General features: G+C 41.5%; 1 protein-coding gene across 6 annotated transcripts in view; it reads right to left on the bottom strand.

Moving 5' to 3' along the window:
- Positions 1–3,092: 3,092 nt before the first annotated feature.
- Positions 3,093–24,310, bottom strand: part of cep128 (centrosomal protein 128) — a 79,134-nt gene continuing 57,916 nt past the window's right edge. For all 6 annotated transcript variants that reach the window (XM_085246658.1, XM_085246657.1, XM_085246654.1 and 3 more), the window contains 8 exons: positions 20,210–20,269; positions 18,077–18,269; positions 12,564–12,613; positions 11,096–11,119; positions 8,810–8,887; positions 7,127–7,240; positions 4,996–5,104; positions 3,093–4,304 (listed from right to left, as the gene is read on the bottom strand). In XM_085246658.1, coding sequence (XP_085102784.1) covers positions 4,231–4,304; positions 4,996–5,104; positions 7,127–7,240; positions 8,810–8,887; positions 11,096–11,119; positions 12,564–12,613; positions 18,077–18,269; positions 20,210–20,269 — 702 coding nt within the window. In that variant the 3' untranslated portion in view covers positions 3,093–4,230. The remainder of the gene's footprint in view (positions 4,305–4,995; positions 5,105–7,126; positions 7,241–8,809; positions 8,888–11,095; positions 11,120–12,563; positions 12,614–18,076; positions 18,270–20,209; positions 20,270–24,310) is intronic.

Here is a 24,310-nt window from a genome sequence, read left to right as displayed (position 1 = left end):
AAACGCGGCAAAAGCACTCAAAACACAACGGAAATAGGAAAAATCACAAGGGAAATAGGAAAAAATAAAAGGGATGTGTTTCTGGGGAGACAATAAGAATTTCGCTGGAAGACACTTAAAATAAGTGGAGGATCTATCGGTTTTGTGAGGAAAGATGAGAGGTGTGTTAGCCTAACTATTAGCCTAAAAATCCATCAGTATGATATGAATCATGATAAAACACGCCTACCAAGTTTTGGGTTCCTGCAACTGGTCCGTCGGGTTCAGTGTTGCCAACTTAGCGACTTTGTCGCTATATTTAGCGACTTTTCAGACCCCTTAGCGACTTTTTTTTTCTAAAAAGCGACTAGCGACAAATCTGGCGACTTTTTCTGGTGTTATTGGAGACTTATTTATGACGACTTTTTGACGTGAAAGAGCGTGTTGCACCTCACCCGTGCTAAAGCGCTCACGGGCGGAGGACAGTCCTCCCCCCGCTGCAGGAGATGTTCACACCTATGCGTCCAAACTGCAAATGAGTCGCGTATGAGCGAAGCCGCCGCTCCGCACTGACTGTAACGCAGTCAGTTCTTCTTTTACTGTTATGCTGTTTTGTGGATCACAAGGTTTAAAACTACTTATAAACACACACACAAAGTAACTCCACCAGAGTGCCTATTTCGGGTCACTTTTGCCGGTCGAAGCCCGGATAAAGGAGCAGGGTTGGAATTGTGACATTAAAAAACAATAATTTCTAAAATAAATTTAATTTGTAGTTCTAAATAAATTCTAAATGCATTTAGGATGTTTTTTGCTCTCTTTGTCTTTTCCACGATGTTATTTCTCTCTCCAACAGCGTAGGTTACAATTATATTAGCATGACCAATTATGCAAATTAGGTGATGACGTCATTTAGCGACTTTTAGGACAGCCAATAGCGATCTTCCTTACTGAGGAGTTCGCAACACTGGTCGGGTTATTGTCTCCCCAGAAACACTTCCCCTGTGTTTTTTCTGTTGTGTTTTGTGTGTTTTTGCCGCGTTTTTATTATTGCTGGTGTTTTATTAGGTTGCAGTCCGTTTGGCCTCTCAGGGCCACCGTATAATAAGCTCAGGAGTTTCAGTGTTTTGGGAAAGTGGAGTTACCAAACAAAAATAAATGAATGAATAAATAAAATTTAGCATTTGATACCAGTGAACAAGAAATCAACTTGATGCCATTTTTCCAAATGTATGTAATATACACAAACTGTATATAAAAGATGGAAACAGCTTCCAGGACTGAAAGTTAAGCCTGTATTCTTGACTCCTGCAAAAAGAAGGAGTGAATGGGGAAACAGTCCTGCAGGTGTCATGTCTGCACTTCACTGATGAGTTCATTGTTCTCAGCTTGACACTTCACAAACCAACGCTGACGTTGCAGTGGCTACACCACTCTGTTATACTGTGGTTGTAGCTAAAGGTTGCTTTTATTTCATTTTGACTTTTTGTTTTTAATTCGGTTTAATTTCAGTTAGTACAAGTATTACAATATAAACACAGTAAACTATAATAACCTTGTTTAGAACTCCTTTTTTCTTCTCAACCTGTGTCTTACTTTAAAGTTTCAGTATTTTGTCACAGGTCAGAGGCCGGGCACAGCCTGTTGCAGGGCTAACACAGAGAGGTGAACAACCATTTGTACTCTCATTCACACCAAGGGCCAGTTTGGAATCAACAGCTAACCTGACCCTACTAACTGCACACCTTTGGACTGGAAGAAGCCAGAGTTCCCAGACAGAGCTCAGACAGCCACACAGGGAACAAGCAAACTCCACAGAGAAAAGCCGTGGCGAGCTGGTAGATTCAAACTCATGACCTTCTTCCTGTGAGGCGTAACCACCACATCACCATGCTGCCTTATCCTAAATATACAGGCAGGGTAAAGGCTGTTTGTAAGTGGGTACATCAATAGACTACAGTGCTTTCCTTCTTAAGTTTGACGTCTTCTGTTAAGTCCTTCTTATCCACAGTCTTATTCATACTACACTGTATGATAAGATAAGATAAGATAAGATAAGATAAGATAGAACTTTATTAATCCCTCGGGTGGGTTCCTCTGGGAAATTCGACTTCCAAAAAGCACAGCAACGACCGAAGTTACAGTTACAGAATTGTTATATATATATATATATATATATATATATATATATATATATATATATACACACACACACACACACATATATAAATACAGAGACAATATAAATAAAATATACGAAGGGGATAAATAGAATAAATAGGAATAAAAAATAAAAATACAAGTGAATTGCACATTTCAAGTATTGAGTCTATTGCACTGTTGACTATTTACAAAAGTATTGCACAAGGTATTGTACAGTGAGGTGAAGAGGCACTACAGCTTAGTTGTTCCCTCCTTTGTCCTCCTGTTTCCCCTCCAGAGAGGAGTTAAACAGTTTGATGGCGTGTGGGACAAAGGTTTTTTTAAGTCTGTTAGTTCTTGTCTTGGGGAGAAGCAACCTGTCACTGAACAGACTCTTCTGATTGTTTATGGCCGTGTGCAGAGGATGCCTGGCATTGTCCATAATGTCCATCAGTTTCTTTAATGTCCTTTTCTCTGCCACTGTCACCAGAGTGTCCAGCTTCATGCCGACCACAGAGCTAGCCCTCCTGATCAGTTTCTCCAGCCTGGATGAGTCCTTCTTTGCTGTGCTGCTCCCCCAGCACACCACAGCATAGAAAAGTACTCCAGCAACCACCGACTGGTAAAGCATCCTCAGGAGCTTCCTGCAGATGTTAAAAGACCTCAGCCTCCTGAGGAAGTACAGTCGGCTTTGGGCTTTTTTATATAGGTGCTCTGTGTTGCATGACCAGTCCAGTTTATTGTCCACCCACAGCCCGAGGTACTTGTACTTGTTGACCACCTCCACCTCCTCCCCCTCTATCTGAACCGGCAGTGGACCTTCTCTGGACCTCCCGAAGTCCACAACCAGTTCCTTAGTCTTTGAGGTGTTGAGTTGCAGGTGATTAATGTTAAATGTTTACTCTGATCATTTCAAACTTTTTTTGCATTTCTCATAAAGTTACAGCCATCACAGCAACAGAAAACAAACACACGTTAATAGCATGTTTTATTAAGGCTGAGAGGAATAAATGACATAATACAGGCAGATAATGGCAGAAGTGTGACAGGCCGATAAAACATGTCTTTTGTATTTGCAATTTTTTATTAAATCAGTAGTGATGAAAAAAAAAGTAACAGTATTTAATGTATTTACTTATATACGGAGGAATCTTTGACCTTTGCATCAGTTTGAGCTTCCCTGCTCTGCCAGAATCCAGTGACATCTGGTTTTATGCTGTACACAACCAACCCGTGCAAACACAGAATGTCCAAACAAAGATTATGTAAACATTTTTTAATATTCACGCACCGGGGACTGTATTTCTGCCTTAACAGCCGAGCAGTAAATTAAAAGGACGTTCCTCTCGTGTGTGGCTTTAGGTTGTCCCTCTGAAGGATTTCAGCTGAAAGCAAAAGATACCGCTGGGAGTAGCTGGAGTCTCTCAGCTGCTGCAAAGCAAACACTTCAGTCTGAAATGAAGGGGACATCAAGTGTGCATAGAAAACTAGACATTTAGCTCCATGCAGATTTATTCACAGTGCATACACTTCCTTCATATTTCATGACAAAATAACCATCTAACTGTGCTCATTTCCTTCTTTCTTACAAATATAAATACTGCAGTATACAAAACATAGAGTTTCTCATTCATCAAGAGTTGGATGGAAACGCACACACAAAAACATTTGTCACATTGCGCTAGTTTTAAAAAACTGCATATTGTTCAGAAGGCACCACGAGTTCATTTATGGAGTTTGTCTTTTAGCAGAAACACATGATGATAAGAGCAGAACAGACATTTAACCACATCTAGAACAAGACAAGAACGTGGAACAGTGAAACCGTTTTGCTTTGAAATACATTCATCATTATAAATAACAGTTAAACTCTTTACAGCGTGCAGATATTTAGCTCATGTTTTAAAGTGTTTCTTAAAGTTCTGCTTTAATAAAACGTCACAGTCTCGGTCCCGAGCACATTCGCCGACTGCCTGGCTGAGGTAGTCGTGGAGGATTAGCGTCGAGTGCAAGGCCTCTCACTACGTTTCGCTCCGGATGAGCACCAGCAGGTAGAGTCGGTGTGTGTGTGTGTTTGTAGAGATGGATAAAGGTTTGCTAAAGGTTGAACTAATCTGCGAGAGGTTTGGCCCCATCGACTCTGGAGTCGTCCAGGTCTGAAGTGGTCAAGTGTTTGAGAGGCGCTGTGGCAGAGGAGAGAAGAAAGGATACACAGTTACAGTCCTGCTTCATTTACTAACCAATCACAGCGCGACATTTGTGAACAAGACATTTCTCACTAACAAGGCGCATAAAATATGATTTGCACTACCTGCTACAGCCGAGGAAGTCGCAACTATGTGTGGGAATTACTCTGTATATTAACACCAGTGTTAAACAGCCACGAACATGTTTTGGCCTCCATAAATCTCGGAGGTAAAATGGACACAAAGCCACAGAAAGTACGCTCCTCTCGCGCTGAGCCAAATATTTGTAAGCGGCTTAGGAAAGTGCTACAAGTGATTTTGGCTGGGAGCCACTGGCAGTGATACAGGCAGACTCATTTCCAGAGCACTGATGGAAAGTTTCAGCGCCGGCTGCCATGTTTACACACTAAATGAAAGCGAGACTGTGCCCTGAATGTAACATGGTGAAATTTGGGTTATTGGTGAGCGTTATACTGAAATGAATGCAGATCAGAAACACCGAAACATCCTTTTCACTACAGTCTGGATGCAGTTATTTAGAAAAATAAGAATACTTTGACAATAATTTTACTCCAAAATACCGCCGTACTGTATATTTTCAAATGATCAGCAATACAGAGATGCAGGAAATACACGACTCCCATCAAAGCATAGAACAGAAAGGCTGTCAGAGCTGCTCCGTACTCACACAGTGTGTCAGATCTCAGCGAGCTGCTAAGGAACGTGCTGGAGCCTTTGATAGTGGAAGAAAGAGCAGCCAGTTTGAGGCTCCTGGAAGTGGCATCCAACTTCTCGTGCTGGAAGAGGAGGACATGGTAACGAGAATGTAGGCTACACACCAGATTTACAAAAAACAACCAAACACACACAACAGCTCTTTGGGTGGAAGGAGAAAGAAACCTTCAAGAGATTTATAGTCGTAGTGAGCCTGAGGATGGCATCGGTGCATACACTCTGCTGTCAGGTTATGATACAGCTGGATAAAGATAATCTAATGCAGCCGTCCTGCTATAAATCCAGCCTCCATGAAGGAGATAAACTCCAGTTTTTATTGAAACTGTCTTAGAAAGATGTCGAATCAGCTGTATGGTTGTTTTGGAGGCTACGGTCTGTGCTGCCGATGCATTTCTATTACTTTATTCAGCCCTTTACATCACTGAGCCTCAGACGGCAGTTTGCTGATCTGCAGTGTTCGTGATGTGAAGATGCAAAAAGCCGGTGAACTGAACGAACGGACAATCCATCAAGAAGCTGGTGAGACATTATGAGTGTGCTTAATTTAACAATAATGTAAAATTTCCTTTACGCCATGCAATGATCAACATGGACAGTGAAGTGTGCTGTGCAGGATTCTTAGATTATGCACGCCAGGCCATTTTATTATAGCTAAAATAAACCATCTGAATGAGTCTGGGCTCACGGAAGGGAACAAGGCAGACAAATGCACCACGCTAAAGGAAAGGGGCTGCTGTCTGGGTCCCCAAAATACCTGTATGCATATCAAAAATGCTCGACAAAATGATTTACATAAGCAATCTCAGTCTTTCCAGTAAGTATACGCCAAAAAGTCATAACATTAAAACCTGGCCACCTACTTGATCACTCCTGCAGACAACAGAGACCACCCCACCTGCACCGCCTCAAGGCACTGACGCACAGAGGGCTTCCCTCCATCATTTTGCAAAAAGAAAAACTGCTCAGAAACAGCTCGAGTAATACAAATCAGAGTCTTGGGCATACCAGCATCTACTGGAACAAACCTGATCCACAAAACATCCCAGCCCGAAAGATCCACTGCCAACGTCCCAGTGCCAGACACCACAAATGTCAGAGGCTGTTTAGGAGGCAGGAGGAAAGCAGGTGTTTTTAATATTGTGGCTGAATGCTGTGTACCTGTGCTGCCACACTTGCAAGTTTACAGGTCTCCAAAAACGCTGGTGTGCAGTTTGAAAAAATCCCTTAATATTCTGTGGTTCTTTTGCAAGGTCCACAAAGGTGCAGCGGCTGCTTAAAGTATGACACGGAGCGCTTGTTGTCTTTTATCCTCAGGATATGGATCACTAACTTTCCAGATGTCCTACGAGGCCAGAGCAGCGGCGGACCAAAGAGATAATCTGAGCAGAAAAGTCCGAGAGCCTCAGCTAAACGTGATGTGGAAGCTGTTTGTAAGCACTGCTGCCTCTGTTTAAGATGGAAGTCTTATAAAGACATTCATCCATCCTTTTTCCTTAAACAAACCCCGAGTGGGCAGCAGCTATTAAGCTAATGCAATCGCCACTTATCACTCAACGCAGGAGTCATTTGGCAAACCAATGGGGTAATCTGGCAGATTAAAGCCATTTAAAAAGTGACTGTATGGCTGTTTAGGGGAGGCTGTAAACTGCTGATGGCAATCAGCTGTCAACGACGATGTCTTGATGACTCCCTCGGCTGCTTTATAACAGAGAGGATGACAGTAGCAATTAACAGTGAGAGGCAAATTCAAGTTGGGGTTTTGTTTTTGTCTTTTGGGGGGGGGGGGTACATTAGTGGCACCCCCAGAGCCTGTCCCGCTCTGTCCATCCATGCTATGTTACCACTGTGCGAATTTATTCATTTATTCAAACGAGCTGCAAATGAGGTGCAGTGCACACACCGGCATCTGTGTGGGTGAGCCAGACTCATAACCGACTCTCAAAGTCAGGCTATCCTTATCGAAACAGCTGCTGTTTGAACAAAGCGCCGCAATTAGTGACTGAAATAGAAAAAGTGTAGGTTGTTGTTCTAAAGTATCGTCTCTTGCTAGGCATCAAGGTACTGCAACCGTGTGTCTAACATACTCTGTACTCTTGGATCCTGCGTTTGGACTCATCCAGCTGGTGCTGCAGGTCCCAGACGATCTCTTTGTATTTGGCGTGGCGCTCCTCTACCATCTCCCTCTGCTGCTGTGAGTCCTGAACACACAAGACAGAAGCTGTGTCATCAGATTGTGCGACTATTTCTAAACAGGCAGAAAAGAAAAGAATCTAAACAATCTTAAACAGTTTTTCTTTTTGGGTTAATTAGTCAGAGAACAACTGAATAAATAGTAGTGGTGTCAAAGTGCACAAGCTAATCTTTTGAATTCACGAGTGCTTCCTATAACAGTAAATTGGAGCCTGGCAGTCCATTACACTCACACACAAGTGTTGCAGGACTCAGCAAACTACACAATACCTGGATGTGACAGCACTACACATAGGTGGGCGTGATTGTGAAACAAGACAAATATTTCGTTATTTGAGGTTTAGTTAGAGCTCTGGACTTATCAAATAGATTTACACTGACTACTGATCAGCAATGAGAATAACAGAAAGAATTTAACATGTAGATTACCTCCCTATCAATAATAAAAGCCCAAATAAGCAAAATCAATAAACTAACCATTAATTATTTAGCTAAAATCTAGTATAACGCACATTGGCATTGGTGTGCATGGAGTCAACATGACATAACAGGCTGTGTGTCTGCCAGGTTAGACTGAGTCACTCACACAGATGCAGTTAAGCTGTTGTTATGCTGCTGAGTGAAGCAACCTGCTGAGGCTCAATTCTTCATTTACTTACTGAAGTCTTTTTCTGCTCTCTGCTCTCAGCACAGTCTGACCTGAAACCAACGGCTCCGTTGGGCTGACTCACAGTTTGGTGCTCGTTTTAGCTTCACATGGATGTGATCCTGCTCTTTGTACTGGTTTTAATTTATTTTTACACTATTAAAGTGTTTCTTAAAAATTTAGTTAGCTTCATTTGTTTGAGACATTGTTCTGGACATCACATCACCACTGCCCCAATTGGTTCCTTTGGCAGTCCTGGTCTTTGCTTGTTTTGTGCATTAGCAAACAGATTAGCAACAGCTAAGCTTATCTTCGACAGCTGAGCAAAGGAATAAAATACTTTGAGGCCTCTGACAATAAACTTAGCAGTGATGATTCTGCTGAGTCATGCTGCTTCATGATGCGGAGCTTTAACCATGGAAGATGCAATTAGTCACATCTGCCCGGTGCTGAGCCTCCTCCAGCTGTTTCAATGCTTCACTGTATGTGTCAGGAACTTGAGACTGACAAAGGACTAAGAGGACCTTCGCTGATAAACATCTGTCATTATATTGAAAATGATGATCAGGCCATTTAGGTTAGTGCTAGAGTTTGACAATAGGGAGATGCAGACAGAACTTTTTCATGTGATTTTGTGGCATTTTGACTGTCTTGCTGCAGCAGCTTAGTGAGGGAATCCTCCTTATGTTACGATGATTGAAAGTTTAACTGGCTCTTGTGTTTTGTCCATTACGTTTGCCTGCTAATCAGTTGTGCAGTGGTAAAGTTAGTAAATCATTAATTCCATAGTTTTGCAATTAATAATCCATAATTATAGGATTTAATCCTCTTATATGTGACTCAGAGCTAATTGTGCAGTTACTCGGTTAATTTTTGCGCGTTCATTAACAGTCAAATAAAAGAAGTAATCTAGATTATATGTGATCCCCACCTCCAAATCTCTGAAGTTCTCCATAAGAAGCTGTTTTTCTGGAATAGACTCCAAGTGATCCAGGGCTACTCTTGTATTCTTAAAAAAAAGAAAACACACACACACACACACACACACACACACACACACACACACACACACACACACACACACACGGATATTTAACAAATGTAAATGGAAGATACTGAAAACTGTCAGAACTGAAAACAGCATCTGTGTTTTTAACATCATAATTACAAGTTATCCAAGTGATCCCGACGCAGATGTCAGTAAATCCAATAACACAACGAGGAACCCCAAAAATCATAAACACGTAGACACAGATGCTACAAAACCAAAACAACACGTGGAGATTTAATGATTAATAATATTGGGGCCACTTCCCAATTCCATTAATTGCCTCTCCTTTTCCCTCGCCACGTTTTCCTCGTTCGTCAGCACTTCCCACTTACAGCCAACAAAAAAGATCAAAGAACAACAGCGAGGAAGGAAAAGTCGATGAAATAAGAGTGAAATGAGACGTCGCTCCGAGTCGAGGTTCATCTTAAACGATAATCACCGATGAAGGTTGCGCAGCTGGATGTTCGTGGGTTTAACTGCTCTGCAGAGTCGACTGACGCCTTTGTATTTGCACACATAATGGATGTACTGGCTAAACAACAAGGGTCCGTGGCTGATACTGTTAGCAGCACATTTATGTATTATTTATACCCTCCCACATGACAGTACTGAATGTGGAGTAGCAGACACTGCATACAAAATTAACCTGAATTCTGACTGTGCACACATCAGTCCAAAGTTGTTTTGTAAATGCATTTATGATCCAGATACCAGATCCATAATGGACTTCAAAATAAAAGTTTCAACACATTTCAAGGTGAAAGCACGAGCAAAATTATGATGTTTTTCTGTACTTGACCACATACGCCCCAAAAAGAGCCGACACGTGGCAGACAGCATCAAAAAAAGCCAATAATCTATCTACATCCTGAACAGTGTGTGACGCCTAAATCTCTGCACAACGTGTGGAGCTGAGCTGTGCCATATTGTGCCCATTCTACATGAAACGATGCTTTCTAACAATTTATTGGCAACAAAAACAAAAGCACAGTGGCATTAAAAATATATGAGAGTTCAGAGTATGAAGGTGAAGGTATGAAATCAAATGTCCCTCCATGGCACACAGCGTTTCCTCTGCCTTTGGTGCGTATGTAACCAGCTACAAACTTAAGACACCATCAGTTGAAAGGGAGACGTCCTTCCTGGGCACCGTACTCAAATATGGTGGAGGAACGTGATGGCATCCACAAACTGCAACCCCTCTGTGTTTTTAATAGATTCATTATAAGTTTCTGAGATGAAATCAGTTTGTTAGAAGATTAATTACACACAATTTTATGGATATTTATGAGTACAGTAACCTTCTTTTTCCTGTAAAAGAACCTCAAAAAGTTACTGACTGTACCTTTAAACAGACATGATGTCATACTGCTTGGTCAATTCAAAAGCTAATTGAGGACTTGTTACAACACACTCAGCACCATCTTTAATTAAGTACTACTCTAGCTGCACGCCCTTCTATTCATCTCTTCACTGTACCTTCAATAGCCTTTTGTTCACATTCAGATGGAGCATTTAAGCATCAAAAGAGCTGGCTGTTACAAGGCGTCACACTGATTGCTACGCTGAATGGCACGCTGACATACAAGTAAGATTTACTTGATGGTCCCCATTTCCCAGGCTGGTGACAGATGGGTCGATGTGTCCTGCCACTTTGTGATTGCAGTAAGCAAAAATGATGTTGGCGGTCCGGCTATTTCTTCCTTCTTTCTTGTAACAGCTAATTGAAGCCTGAAGTAGACAAGCATGCTGCATAATAGTGATGGATGGACAGCGTGGCTTGGGTGGCTTCGTTTATTTATTTTTTTAAAGAGAGTAATAAGCGATTGGGTCAATACACTCTTTCAGTGGTGCTAATTAATTTCTGGCTGACACGTAATAGCTTATTAGAGATGTTAGTGGTAGACGTTAACCGTTCGGATGGTGAGGTCGATGCTGCATTGTCAGTGCAGCCTGGTTCTTAACCTCATCAGAAAGAGTGATGATGATTAACAGAGCTCTGAGCCTTGACTAAAGAAATCATTTTCTGTGTTAGCCTCTATGGGCTGCTGGGCAAACACAGCCTTAGGTGAACCTGCCTACACGGCTGAGCCAAATACAGCTGAAAACCTGGGAAAAAATAATAATAAAAATAACAGAAAAATGATGTAAAACATCACATCTTACCAGCTCCAGATCCAAAACACGGTCCTAAAGAAAACACAAACACAGTAACATTACTGAACTGTAGCACTGGTCTTTAAATGCATATAAATGCAGACAGTGAGTCCGGGGAACGGCTCAAAATGGTGGCTGAGCAGAGAGAAACCACGTGTTTGTGTTAGCGTGTGTAGGAGGAACAAATTGACAAAAGAGAGAAATAGTGTGCTCCAACAAACGGGTAACAAGGGAATGAAATGCAGGGGCTAGCGAGAGTCTGTAGCACACAACAGACTTCTTATCACACACACCGACACACTCGCACAAAGACAAACCGCTCTCGCCGCTCATCCAGCTCCTGACTGATGTTCCCTCTCTAACGATGCATAAGTGATGCTATGCCTCTTATCTGCCACTCAAACGCACACCTGCTCTTCCCTCCAACCGACTGCTTCTCCCCCGTGCCTGTAATGTGTTGATGGTTTCTAACAGGGGGACTTTTTTCCCGCCTCAGCCCACCCCCAACTTCTTTTTTTTAAACTCTACGTCCTTCACACCGTCTTTTCTTTTTACATCTCTGTCTCCTCATCCTTCATAATTAAAAGCTCGGTGGTGTCTAAAACAGTGCACAAGCTCTGGCAGGTGCCATTATGCAGCCACAGATGAGCCCGCAGACTCCGTGCACAGTCACACAGAGCTAGACGGTCTCTTCTCAGACGGTTCGCTGCCTGTGTGTGTGCATGTGTTTCTTGCTGTTTAATAGTGAATAAAGGACCAGTCCACTTGAGACTAGGTGGGTTGGTGTCCTGCCAAGTGTAGCTGCTGCAGTATTGAAAGACAGAAACAAGGCCTCGAGTGGCTTTTAAACTCCGAGCCATCTTGTCCGCAGTAATTAGCTTCTTGTCCAAGCTCGGCAGCAAGGAGTCTGTCAGGCCTACAGCTGTGAAGTAATGTTTGTAACACACCCTCAGAGAGCTCAGATGACCAAAACCCAGACATACAGCACTGTGCAAAAATCTTGAGTCTCCAATTAATTTCTTTATATTTAGCTTCCAAGGAGCCATACTTTATTTTAAAATTGTTTTTATCTATTTTTAATTAAGACTTCTTAAGCAATAGTTTGTAATGGCTTCATTTTCCAGCATGACAATGATCCCCAGACACACTGCCTATTCAGTAAAAGCATATCGTAATAGCAAAACACTGTGTTCCTGAAGACGACTTAAATAAATGATAAGCGAGTTCAGGCTGTGCTGAAGAATAAAGATGGTCACACCAAAATACTGACCGACTTTCAAGCATGTAGAATCGTACAAACTCGGTTTGTCTTATTGCTGCATTTCCATGTATGTTTGCATATGTTCCAATGGGTCTCTGCACCTATTCCACATTTTCCCTGTAAAGTTAAGAGAAATGATGGGTGGCTCAAGACTTCTGCACAGCACTTTGCCAACTTAAACACAAACTAACCATATTATATATATTTTACACTAACCTGAAGGCTTCTCATTTCGTCCTCTTTCTTGCGACTTCTCTCCAGCAGCTCTGGAATGACATCAGTGTGTAAGAAGAGATGGTGCAGTTGATGGAGCGAGTTGTCAGATGTCACAGTAATATCTGTGGTCCATATGAGCTGTGTAAGGCCAGGCCAAATAATACTAGCTTCTATTGTGATGCCTGGTCCACCTGTGCAGGTGCTGGATGTTTTTAATATCTGAAACCAATACAGCTTCTTGATGAAACAACTATTACTAATTGCATCATTTTGCAGTTTAAGTGTAACAGGATGCTGTTGTCATTCACGAGCCTGCTTGGGGTTTTAGTTAATAATAAAAAATATCATTTCTTTTTTAAATGGAGAAGTGATTTCCTGACATTTAACCTCCAAGAACACAAGAAAAGATGATTTGTTTTATACTGATTACATTCTGGCCATGTGATGAACCCTAATCCAAACACAGCTCGGTGCTGTGCAGTGCTGATGGATTATTTTTACCCCGACAGGTAAATGAGGGACAAACTGCTTATGTCGCTCATCTTGATTCTGAAGACTGACAAAACAAAAGCTGTATTTTCTAAAAGGTATGTAGCATAAGTGTAAGTAGCATAGAACATCATAGCAACAGTGAAACATGGTGGTGGTAGTGTGATGCTCTGGGGCTGCTTTGCAGCTTCAGGACCTGGATGATTTGCTGTAATCGATGGAAACATGAATTCTGCTCACCACCAGAAAATCCAGGTAGTTTTAATGCCCTAAAGATTGATTGGATTATTCAGCAGGACAATAATCCACAAGTGGAGCACACTAGTCAAAGTCTGGACTTCATTCTGATGGGGATGCCGTTCATTCTGGGAAACCCTCCAATGTGGCTGAATTCAAACTATTCTGCTAAGGAGAGCGGACTAAATTCCTCCACAGTGATCTCAAAGACTCATTGCCACTTATCGCGAGTTAACCAGTTATTAGGTTTATGGGGCGATTACATTTTCACACAGATCCAGCTTGGTCTGAATAGCTTCCCCTGACACTAGAACTGCCATTATACCCTAACCCATAAGAAGCACCAGGAGGGCTAATTTTGACTCCATCCTACCACAGCACTAATGGCAAATAAATCATTTCTTGAAGAAGTTCAGTTACTAATTTCCTTCTAATTATTGAAATTTAAGATTGAAATTAAATTTAAGATTCAACAAAACGAGTATTAAAATAACATTTTGAGGGTTTTCATTAGTTTTATAAATGATTTTGATAATTTCATTACAGATTATAAAGTTAAACAGGGCAAAACAATTAACTAATAAGTGATAATAAGTATACAGAATAACTAGCAAATAATTGAAGTATTACAGAGAAAGAACATTATGAAGAGTTAAGTTTATTCTGGATGTAGCGCAGCTACACGTTTTGTAGCTGAGCTACAATAAACACTGTGACAACGACTGAACAGCTGATTGCCTCCTTTTTAAATCTGACCTCACAGTTACCCACAAAAATGTAAGAAACATATTTTTTATTAATTACCGTAATTGTCGGGCTATAAGCCGCTACTTTTTGCACAAGCTTTGAACCCTGCGGCTTTTAGTCAGGTGCGGCTTTTCTATAGATTGTCCATGATTTTTGTCATATCGTAAGACGATTTGTTTTGTTTGTTCCGCTGTTGTACGGCACTACGTTGCCTGGCGGAAGGATCGGGGTTCAAGAGTGGTATGTTGGTCACATGTCCATCCGCCAGGCAACATAGTGCCGTACAAGTAGCGCGAAAAACAAACTTCAAAGTAGCGCTACACGTTCAGCTGGATGATGAGCGGCGATAAACTTGCGAAAAGCAAGTTGTGCTCAACTCCACCGGTGGATTCTGACAGCGTGGAAAAGTGTGCAAACATCCACGATCACCAACGGATTTCGAAGGGCTGGACTGCTGCATGATGAAGAGGAGGACACCGCCACGGCCCTTCAGAGGGTGTTCGACTCCGACACTGACAATGACAATGAGGATTATCTTTGGTTTTGAAAGTGACAACGAAGGAAAGAAGCTGAGAGTGGATGACGAAGCCATCATGAGCCTGTTCGTTTCCGACACTGGAGAAGAGGACTTTGGTGGTTTTAGTGGGCAGAAAGATGATGGTGAGTGACTGACTTTTCTTCTTGTTAAAGCCGTGTCACTGCACCTGAGCCTAAAAGGTAGTCTGAATCTATTTTTCTGGTGTGCTGTAGGTCACTGTTATGTACTACATTTGTTACTCATTTATGAAGCACAGCACATGTGCAAATATGTACCCATAGCTTGTTTTTCAAAATATTAATAAAAGGGGTGTGTCTCCAAACAGCCATCTCTTTCCTGACAATTCGCTTTGTGCATATTCTCTTACATATGATAAGTCAATATTGAAACACCTGCGGCTTTTGGTCAGGTGCGGCTAATGTATGTACAAAACAGGATTTTCCCCTGATTTTAGCTTGTGCGGCTAATATTCAGGTGCGCTTTGTAGTCCGGGAAATACGGTACTGTAAAAGTAGAAGAGTCAAAGTTTATCATCTAGTTCACGTCTGCCTCTGATCACCAAACCTGCGACCACACCCCGCGACCTCGTCACCTCGATCAGCTGCTCTGATCTGGATTTATTTATTTTATTTATATTTAGCCACTGTAGTTACATATTTATGAATCACATCCAGATAATTTTGGAAGCCTTAAAGTTTAAAAAATGTGTGTAAACCATTGTGATGTTAGGTAGGGCTGCTCGATTATGGCAAAAATGATAATCACGATTATTTTCACTGAAATTGAGATCACGATTATTTGACGATATTTATTTAACCCTTTAAGACCTACTATAGAACCAAGTCCACCAGAGCTTATATTATTTTTTTACATGCTGTAGTGCCATTTGTGGGAGCATTTCAATTTGCAATACAACTGTTATAGCCCATATTTTAATAATATGTATGCATTAAGTCCATAGTAATTACATAAATTGCAAAAAAGTGCAATAAACTACAAAAAAAATTGAAAATCGCTTTTGTTTTGTTTACATATATTTCTACTTGGAGAAATTTAAGAGGTTTATCCCTCAAAACTTTAAATACAATAAAGTTGCAAAAAATAGTTTACAACAACAGGAAATTTATTTTGAGTGTCTTCATAGTTTTATTTTGGAGATACACCAATTTTTATATACTGCAGGAAAAACAAAAAACAATCCTATGATGCAAATTTGCAAAGAAAACAGCAGGTGCATCATTTCACTGTGGGAAGTGTTACGAACAGCTGATAGGAACGGCAAAGCGTGTTTCTGGAATATTATGTTTTTGTTCCTGCAAGCGCTTTTTATGCAATTTTTGCAAAGCTATATGTGGAACGAAACCGTGACCGAGGACAAGCTGATGGCATCAGATGTAAGTACAACTCCTCCGGTTTCATATGCAAAACAAATTATTGCGCTAGCTTACACGGTTCAGGTTCTACAGGGATTTAAAAATAGTTACGCAAAATGGAGCGTGCTGCTCTGACCGGCTTTAAAGGGTTAACAATGACTTTAAAAAAATAATATAAAATAGTGTGCAACACCACTGAAGTTTGTTTTTTAAACTCTCTTTTCAACCAACGGCAGTCACTCTCCAAATAACTTCTGCTTAGCTTTCCGAGCTTCCCTCGGGTCCTCTTAATCAGCGGTCTCCAACCTTTTTTGCGCCACGGACGGTTTATGCCCGACAATATTTTCACGGACCGGCCTTTAAGGTGTCGCGGATAAATTAGGGAGGGGCTAATAATCGGCTCAGTCATTTTTAATGATCGTTGAAAGCCCAGATCGTAATCGTGATTAAAATTCGATTAATTGAGCAGCCCTAATGTTAGGTAATTGGTAATTTCACAGCAGCGTCTTTGGTTGTTCTAAGTTCATATTTTTTTTACCCCCACACACCCCAAATTTCAGTACTTTACCAATAAGCCCATTTTAGGAAAAGCCATGAAATATGAGATTCTGTGGTTTTAATTTAACAGAATTACACAGTTTTTAATGCCATGCGGTCAAAATCATCGTATTTACTCGACTTCTCTTTACTAATCTAAAAACTGGTTTGATGATCTGAAACATGTAACTGTGACAGACGCTACGTTTTCACAGCTCAGTGTCTCCGCTGACCGACACGTCCAGCCCGTCTCAGCTGCAGGAGGAGCTGTAATACTAGAACAGCTGTTTCCACACATACACTGCAGACCTGTTTTTAAGGGAAAGGGCCAACAGGGAGCACTGCACAAGTGATGAAAGGTCTTAGGAAAAATACACAAACCGCAACCGCAATCTGACACAAATCCTGTACACCACACAATGTCTCCGCTGAGTGCTGGCAATAATGGCTAATGTGTTGAGATAAAAACAAGCAGCTCTCAGAGCTCACGAGAATACAGCTCCCCCTTTGAGAATATTCATTAATTAGTATTTACCATAATGCATGGTTGAGGATATAGTTGCAAAATGCACCATGTAATTACAGCCGTTACTGAGAAGAAGAGTTTATAGCAGAGGTTATAAAATCCACACCTTCAATACTCAGATACTGCTGCTGTGACAAAAGATTACTCTTAGCTCTAACTACTAAAGAGACCACATCACTGCTCCTGCCTGCAGTGCAGACTCAAACTGCTGATCCAGAGACGGGAGGAGCTGATTCCAAAGGTGATCGAAATGATCTTGCGCGTGTATCATTAACTGAATTGTCCAATCACTTTACTCGAAAGAAAAGAAAAATGTAAACAGATAGCTAGCTCTGTTTCCATCTCCTTGACCATAGCCAGCTATCCAGCTGTCTCCAGTCCCCCTGTGTCTTTTAGATCTCTGGTAATGGAACACAAATTAGGTTCATTTCCCCGTATTGTTCAGACGAAGCGCTGAAAACAAGCTTCTCTTCCTCTGCCAGTTACAGCTCATTAAGAGAAATTCAGTCAAAAATGGGGCTCACATTGGGAAAAACAAGTCATCTTTCCACGCGAGGCTCAAAGTTCACAAACCATTAAGATTCTTTCTCAAACATCTGCAACTACAAACAGTCAGACCCATCGTAACAAACAAAAAACAATGATTCAGGCACACACACAGTCATTTTCACCAGCATCCATTACAGCAAAACACAACAAACAGTGAGCAACAAAAACACTTCTGTCACACGCCTGCACTGAATGACTTTCTTAATGATGGTGTGATTACATGTAAATGTGAGAGGATGAAAACGGGAGATTGGAGTCTGACAGCTGTGTTAATCAAAAGGAACCATTAGAGAGAGAGGAGACTTTCATGGAGAGCTGGCTGTGATAAGTACAACTTCTCACCCTCGTGAATGCTGAGAGCATGGAGAACTAAAGGACTTCTCATCCTGTGCACTCTAACAGCTGCTAGCTGCCTTTACAGGCAGAATGACTGTGATTTGTGTCGCCTGATGCTGTGCAGGGGCATCCCGAGTGTGAGTGAAATCAACATGAAGGCGTTTCTCCAATTAGATTCTACCTTTCTTTTCAGTGCTGAGAGAGTGCATCAGCTTCTCCTGTTGGTCCAGGCGCTGCAGGAGAGCTCTCTGCTCTGAGTCGCGGCTTTGCCTGAGGGCCTTCAACTGATCCTTGGTCTGCTGATGTTGCCTCCTCAGGCGCTGTTCTCTAGTGTCACGCTCACGCACCTCCTCACACAGCCAGCGCAGCTTGGTCTGGTTGGTTTAATAAATACAAACATTGTTGTAGTTAGTCTGAAAACTGTGGAGGGGATCAGGCCAGCCAGCCTCAGGCCCCACCATGACACACTACATTTAATACACAAGTTGGAACATGACAAGGGATTTTCTGGGTTTTCTAACATAGAATCCTGCACGCCAATCAATGCAAAGGACACTGAGCAGGAGTTTAATTAAGAGGACAAAACTTCCTGATCCTTATTTTCCCTGTGCAGCCAAATCATTTCAACTTAATTTTTCATTACTTTCAAAGGCGTTTTCCTGTCTAAGCTGCCAGTTTACAGCTCAAATCTCAACATTATTATTTTTTCATTTTTGTCTTTTAGCTGAATCCAGACCCAGGTTGTAAAGTCACGTCAGAAAAAAAACCAAACCACACAAAATGAGCACAGCAGTGTAAATTTACTGTTTCCTACAACAGGCTTCCACAGCAGAGCCAAATTACTGGTTCAATTGTTATTCCAACTGTGCACTGTAAGCCTGTAAATCATACCTACATTATACTACCATAAAAACTCTTAACAAGGGAGCTAATTACCTCCCTTGTTCTCCAGCGTTTTACTCTTGTAAATGCACATTACTCTGAGAGAATTTCTGACAGGAGATACATTACAGTGATAAACACTACAAATTGTGCAAACACATTTTAACACGGTATCATGCATCACAGCCACAGCTTTAATTACACATTTCTTTTGAAAGTTTACAACAATAAACGGGGATTGATTTGTCTCGGAGAAAGGCAGGTGGCAGCTAAAAGGGCAGAGGACGACAGCGAGCATCTCCTCTGTCGCATGAGCCCCGCGAGAACATCATGGAAACTGATAACTGATATAAAAGCACCGATGATAACAAGATATGGCTGCACGTCTGTGAGAAGTTTAATTTACAGCTATCGTTGGGGAACCTGGTAAATCTCAACTCTTATCTGACTTTCATTGACATTCGAATGACACTGACATTTATTACAAACTCTAAGCACACATTGGTGCACAGCAAAATAGTTCAACAATGAAGCGTCATAGTTTTCTGAGAAGTTTTTACCACAGTAAATGTTTGCACAAATATATCTCCACATCTATGGTGGAGGGCTTTCCTGGCATGAAGACATTTTTGGCATCGCTTAAAGCAGTTTTATCCAGACATGAAAGACTTCGTGCAGTTTTGGTAATTGAGGTTTTAACTACTCAACCATTGTTGTTCAGAACTCTTAGCAACTTATTAAGAAAATGCACACGTTTCTGTCAAATGAGGTAAAGCCAGATAACTAGAGGCTGCCTCTGACTGCATGCTGCTCACACTTTCCATCTTGCTCATATTTCATGTTGTTTAGCATGTTGGGGACAAACTGAGGAAACAGTCACTAAAGCACAGGAGTCTCTTTATAAAAAAAAACCTTAAAAAAACTGGACAAAAAAGTCTGGCGAGACGTCATTTAATGAGTCTGAAAAATATGAAATCATTTTCCGAGATGTGTTTGGTATTAAAGATCTTAAACGGTCTGGCAGCTCCTCCACCGCCTCATTTTTTAAACTTTCGCACAGCAGAATCTGTCAAATCTACAAGGTTATCTTCAACTTAAGACTGCGCTGTACGTTTTCATCCCTCTGCTTTCTTTTTCATTAAGAACTGCAGCTCTATCACCAGCTTTAAAAACTCACAGAATATGAACACTGATGTCTATTTTCTCATAGGTGTGCGGACGCTTTGTTTGTTTTGTAATTTACGTTTATGATCTTCGCCATGTAACCTGGCAAAGAACTGCAGATGCAAATTAGTTTTAAGCCAACTCTGGCAAACCCTTATGTTAATATTGTATATAATCCCTTGTTAAAACAAAAATCTTCACTATGTCTTGACTGTATTATTTGTGTGTGTAAGAATGGTTCTCTCCAGGGACAAAAGCTGAATCAAACCTTAGTCTCAGCCAGCCAGCAGTGCGAGTCCTTCACCAGTTCAGGTCTCTGAGAAATTGCCTGTTAGAAAATTACAAAAACAAGCAAATAAATACAAAAGCAAACTTTCCTGTTGCTGTTACGTGTATATGCTGTAGGACAAGGCAAAGTTAAGTTGGATAGACAGCAAGTGAATCGAAATGCAGATGGACAAACAAGAGGACAGGAACCAGATCGAACAGCCTCCTGTCAAAACTCTTAACTTTAGTGAAGAGGGGCCTCTGCCAACTTAAATTGGCGTGCGCATGTTAAACAGCTATGACACAACACACACACACACACACACACACACACACACACACACACACACACACACACACACACACACACAGTTAGTGCGTGTCATAAAAACGAGCTCAGGGAGTATGTTCCAATCTTTCCCAGACAAGCTTGTCAGCATCAGCAATACAAACTGACTGCCTGCCAAGTCCTAATGACTGCTGACACACACACACACACGCACGCACGCACGCACGCACACACACACACACACACACACACACGCACACACACACACACTCTTAAGGCAAAAAGATAGACACAGATAAACGCAGTCACATAACTAGACGACACTCAGTTGAGAGCACACCTCTGCCAAGTGCTATGCAGCTGCTGAAATGTGCCAGCTGCACATGTGGAGTTGTCAGCAAAGATTAATAATCCCTCTCATGCTTCTTTATCTCTTTGTTACACATGAGGTGGTGAATTCATGTGCATGCTAATTAGATTTGGCTGTGCTGAGCCACATTTAAGTTTCTGCATTTCTATGTATAGAATATGATCGATATGTCTTTAATAGCCACTGGGGTTGCATTTCAAACACAGCGATATGTTTCACAATGCATAACCCCCCCCCCCCCCTTTTTTTTGTTAGCTACTGGTGTTGTTAGCATGGAGAGTAAGCTCGCATAAAGGAAGAATAACACGCTCATGACAGAGAACCAAAAGATGATGTGGTCATGTGACACAATTCTTAACCTCGTGGCCGCTTTAGGTTCACGCCAAATTCAACTTTGCTTTTTCTTATTTGGCTGTTAATGGGGGATTTGTCTCTCCTGTCTCTGCTGATGGTTAATCGGGAGCAAAAACAAGGTTAGTACTTAAGCACAGTGGTGCTTGAAGATAAAAGATAACATCAGTATTCTAGTACGGTTATAAACACTGCAGCATGTTTACAGTGTTCGACATCTTTGGTTAGCCTTTCATCCTTTGCTATTTAGCATTAAATACAACATAAAACAGAGTCCGATGCTGCAGGTTATAAAAGTCATCAAAGTAAAGCTTAAAAAAAGCCAAATAGATGAAGAGCTCACTGAGGCTAACACAGTCCATTAAGGTATTACCAGCTCGACATCAGTATCGGCCAACATTTATCACTTGTGTTTCATCAATATTGCGCTGCTGCTACTTTCTTCACAGATAGTGTTAAGTTGTTGTTGTTTTTAAGGAATTACAATTCCTTTGTTTCCTTGGAAACAAATAGCAACAAAAAACAAAAACTAATAAAACAAAACAACTGTTATTTTTAATTTCTACATTTCAAAGTCTGTACATTCCACAATTCATCCTAAGACAATCATTCACAAAACTGTATTAAAATCCCTGCACCAGCTGCAGCCTTTAGCCTGCACTAAGAGTAACTTTACATGCATTTTTACCTCTGCTAAGGATGTTTCTGGCAGCATTTGTATGCACGTCATCTGTTTATAAACACAATCGCTCAAAACGTTTTGAATGAATCCTAATAAAACTTTGTAGCCAAATATACTATAGGATGATATTAGAACAAGTTAAAGTTAATCATGTTGAAATACCTTTTACTCCTACATAATGTTTGAGTCATCATTTCTCAACAGCTGCCATTGCTACCTTTATTACTGCAGACTCACAGACTTCTTAGTAGTAAAAGCATTTTAAAAACAGAAGAAAACAAAATGAATATACACATAATACAATAATATTCCCTTAAAAATAAGCACTGTCTATAGAATGAGCTGCCTCCCAGAGTGTTTGTTGTTTGTTTCCCCGGAAAAAAAATGGCTGTCCTCTCCTTCCTCTGATTGGCTGGCCCATACAAACAGAGGGTCTCACAGCAAGGGGGTGGGGCTTCTGTGCTTATAGCCCGAGCCGGTGCTTGAGATGACCATATTAATTACTAACAGCCCCCCACACACACACAGACAGTGAAAATAGGGAAATGCATTCTGTCAATAAGTGCCCATTCATTTAAAACAGGAACTATAGTTTTAGATTATGATCACAAGCTTTTTAGGCTCCAATGGCCGTGAAAGCTGCAGTACCACGTTTTGGAAAACTGGGGTTTTCCCTTCATCCAAAACAGAAAAGCCGTCCTGTGCCTTCTGATGGCACAAAAACATTTCTTTAGACGTTTCATGACTGGTAGAGTGATAACACACTCCAATGGATTTTATAAAGGTAGAAACAAAAAAAGCCAAAAAACAAAACAAAACCCCACCCCACCCCACTCTCCTTGACAAACCTTTTCAAATAGCTTTTTGAGCGTGTTTATAGAGACTTACCCACCCACCCTGCTAACAACGTGAAACCATACCCCCTCCTGCCACCTACCGAGGAAAAAAAAGAAAGCCAGCAGATATAACAAACATGAATTCACATGGACGAACTCACACACAGCAATGAACAAAGTAGACAAAAGCAGAACCCTTTTTCAAGTACACCCTTGTGGCAAGGTGTTTACACATGATCAACAGACATGGAAAACACACAGCAGGAGTTTTTGGACCCTTTCTGTCCTGCGCCTTGGCGAGCAACGTCGTCACCGCGCAGGTGTCAGGCAGCGTTTTCAAGCTGCCACTCAAAACCAGATACAAACAAAAACGCATCTCCCAAGTTGTTGCCACGGCAGCTCAAAGTACGGCAACAGAGCACCGCTGTGCAGAGGTCCCCGTCTCAGGGAGCGTACAGCCATACACCAGAGCATGTGACTGTGTGGGAGGATAAAACATGCCTCTGCGCTTCTCGCTCACGCTCTCTTTACTTTTTTCAAAAACATCAAAGGCCACACGGCAGAGTAGCAGACAAAAAGGAGGTGAAACTGTTGAAAAACTGAACAAGTAGGCTGGGAGTTGAAAGTGCTGTGAAAGGCCTGAAGTGAAAGAAACACCACTATTCCTCACAGCAGCACAGCAGCGGATTCCAAGCATCTGCCACCGCTAATTTAAATGTGTGACTACCCGGTTTACATCTCTCTCACAACGGCGAATAAATGTGTGGCTGTGCGTCTTTGGTTACAGTGTGTTTGCTGCGCCTCCCACTGTGACGACGGAAAAGCTGGGAAGAATTTCGAGAAGCAAAAAGGCAGAGACGTTAAGACCAACAGCAAATGGAGAGGACACAGAGAGATGTTTTCATAGAGATTACCAGCATTACTCTTCATTAAACAGTTTATGAAAAGACGAGGAGAGAAGATGGAAGGGAGAGAAAAAAATAACGACAGATGTCTCGAGTTGGATTTAAACACAGATCTTTGATGCAGCTCAGCCCAAAACAGAAGAGTGGGAGCATAAAATAAACCACAATTGAAAGACAAGACACACAGGGGTTTATTATAAAAGGAGATGACTCACAAGGTTAGCGTTTAAGGAAAAGAACCAAAATGACTGTGTTGCCATGCTGTGGTAAATTATGAGACTAAAGAGAAGAAGAAAAAATGATGCCTATGTGGAAGTGCCAAAAAGACGCAGTTCTGGTGGCCACAGAGACAATCCCACAGACGTCCAACTAGCAATCAGAGACATGTTTACAGACGGGGCCTTTATGCACACAGGTCACAAGGATACCAGCTCAGGTCTCAGTTACTGGCTTGACTTTGACAGGCGTGCCACATGTTTGCCATCATCTGTCACCTCAAACAGTTCAAGTCGCTGAACTGGAGCTCTCAGGCATGTTGGTGGTGCTGGTGCCTTTTTCAATTGGTTTTAATGGAATTATCTAACAACAAACATGACGTGTCATCCAAGGAATTCTTTCCTGCAGTCCTGGTGAGTGAAACTGAAATATTATATTTGTCTGTTACTTCAG

The sequence above is a fragment of the Mchenga conophoros genome, linkage group LG15 (genome assembly GCF_057382185.1).
Source record: "Mchenga conophoros isolate Kocher_MC1m ecotype Shallow Benthic linkage group LG15, M_conophoros_male_GT1.1, whole genome shotgun sequence".
Lineage (NCBI taxonomy): Eukaryota > Metazoa > Chordata > Actinopteri > Cichliformes > Cichlidae > Mchenga > Mchenga conophoros.
The sequence above is the reverse complement of the archived record's forward strand: the minus strand, read 5'-3'. Positions and strand labels throughout refer to the sequence as shown.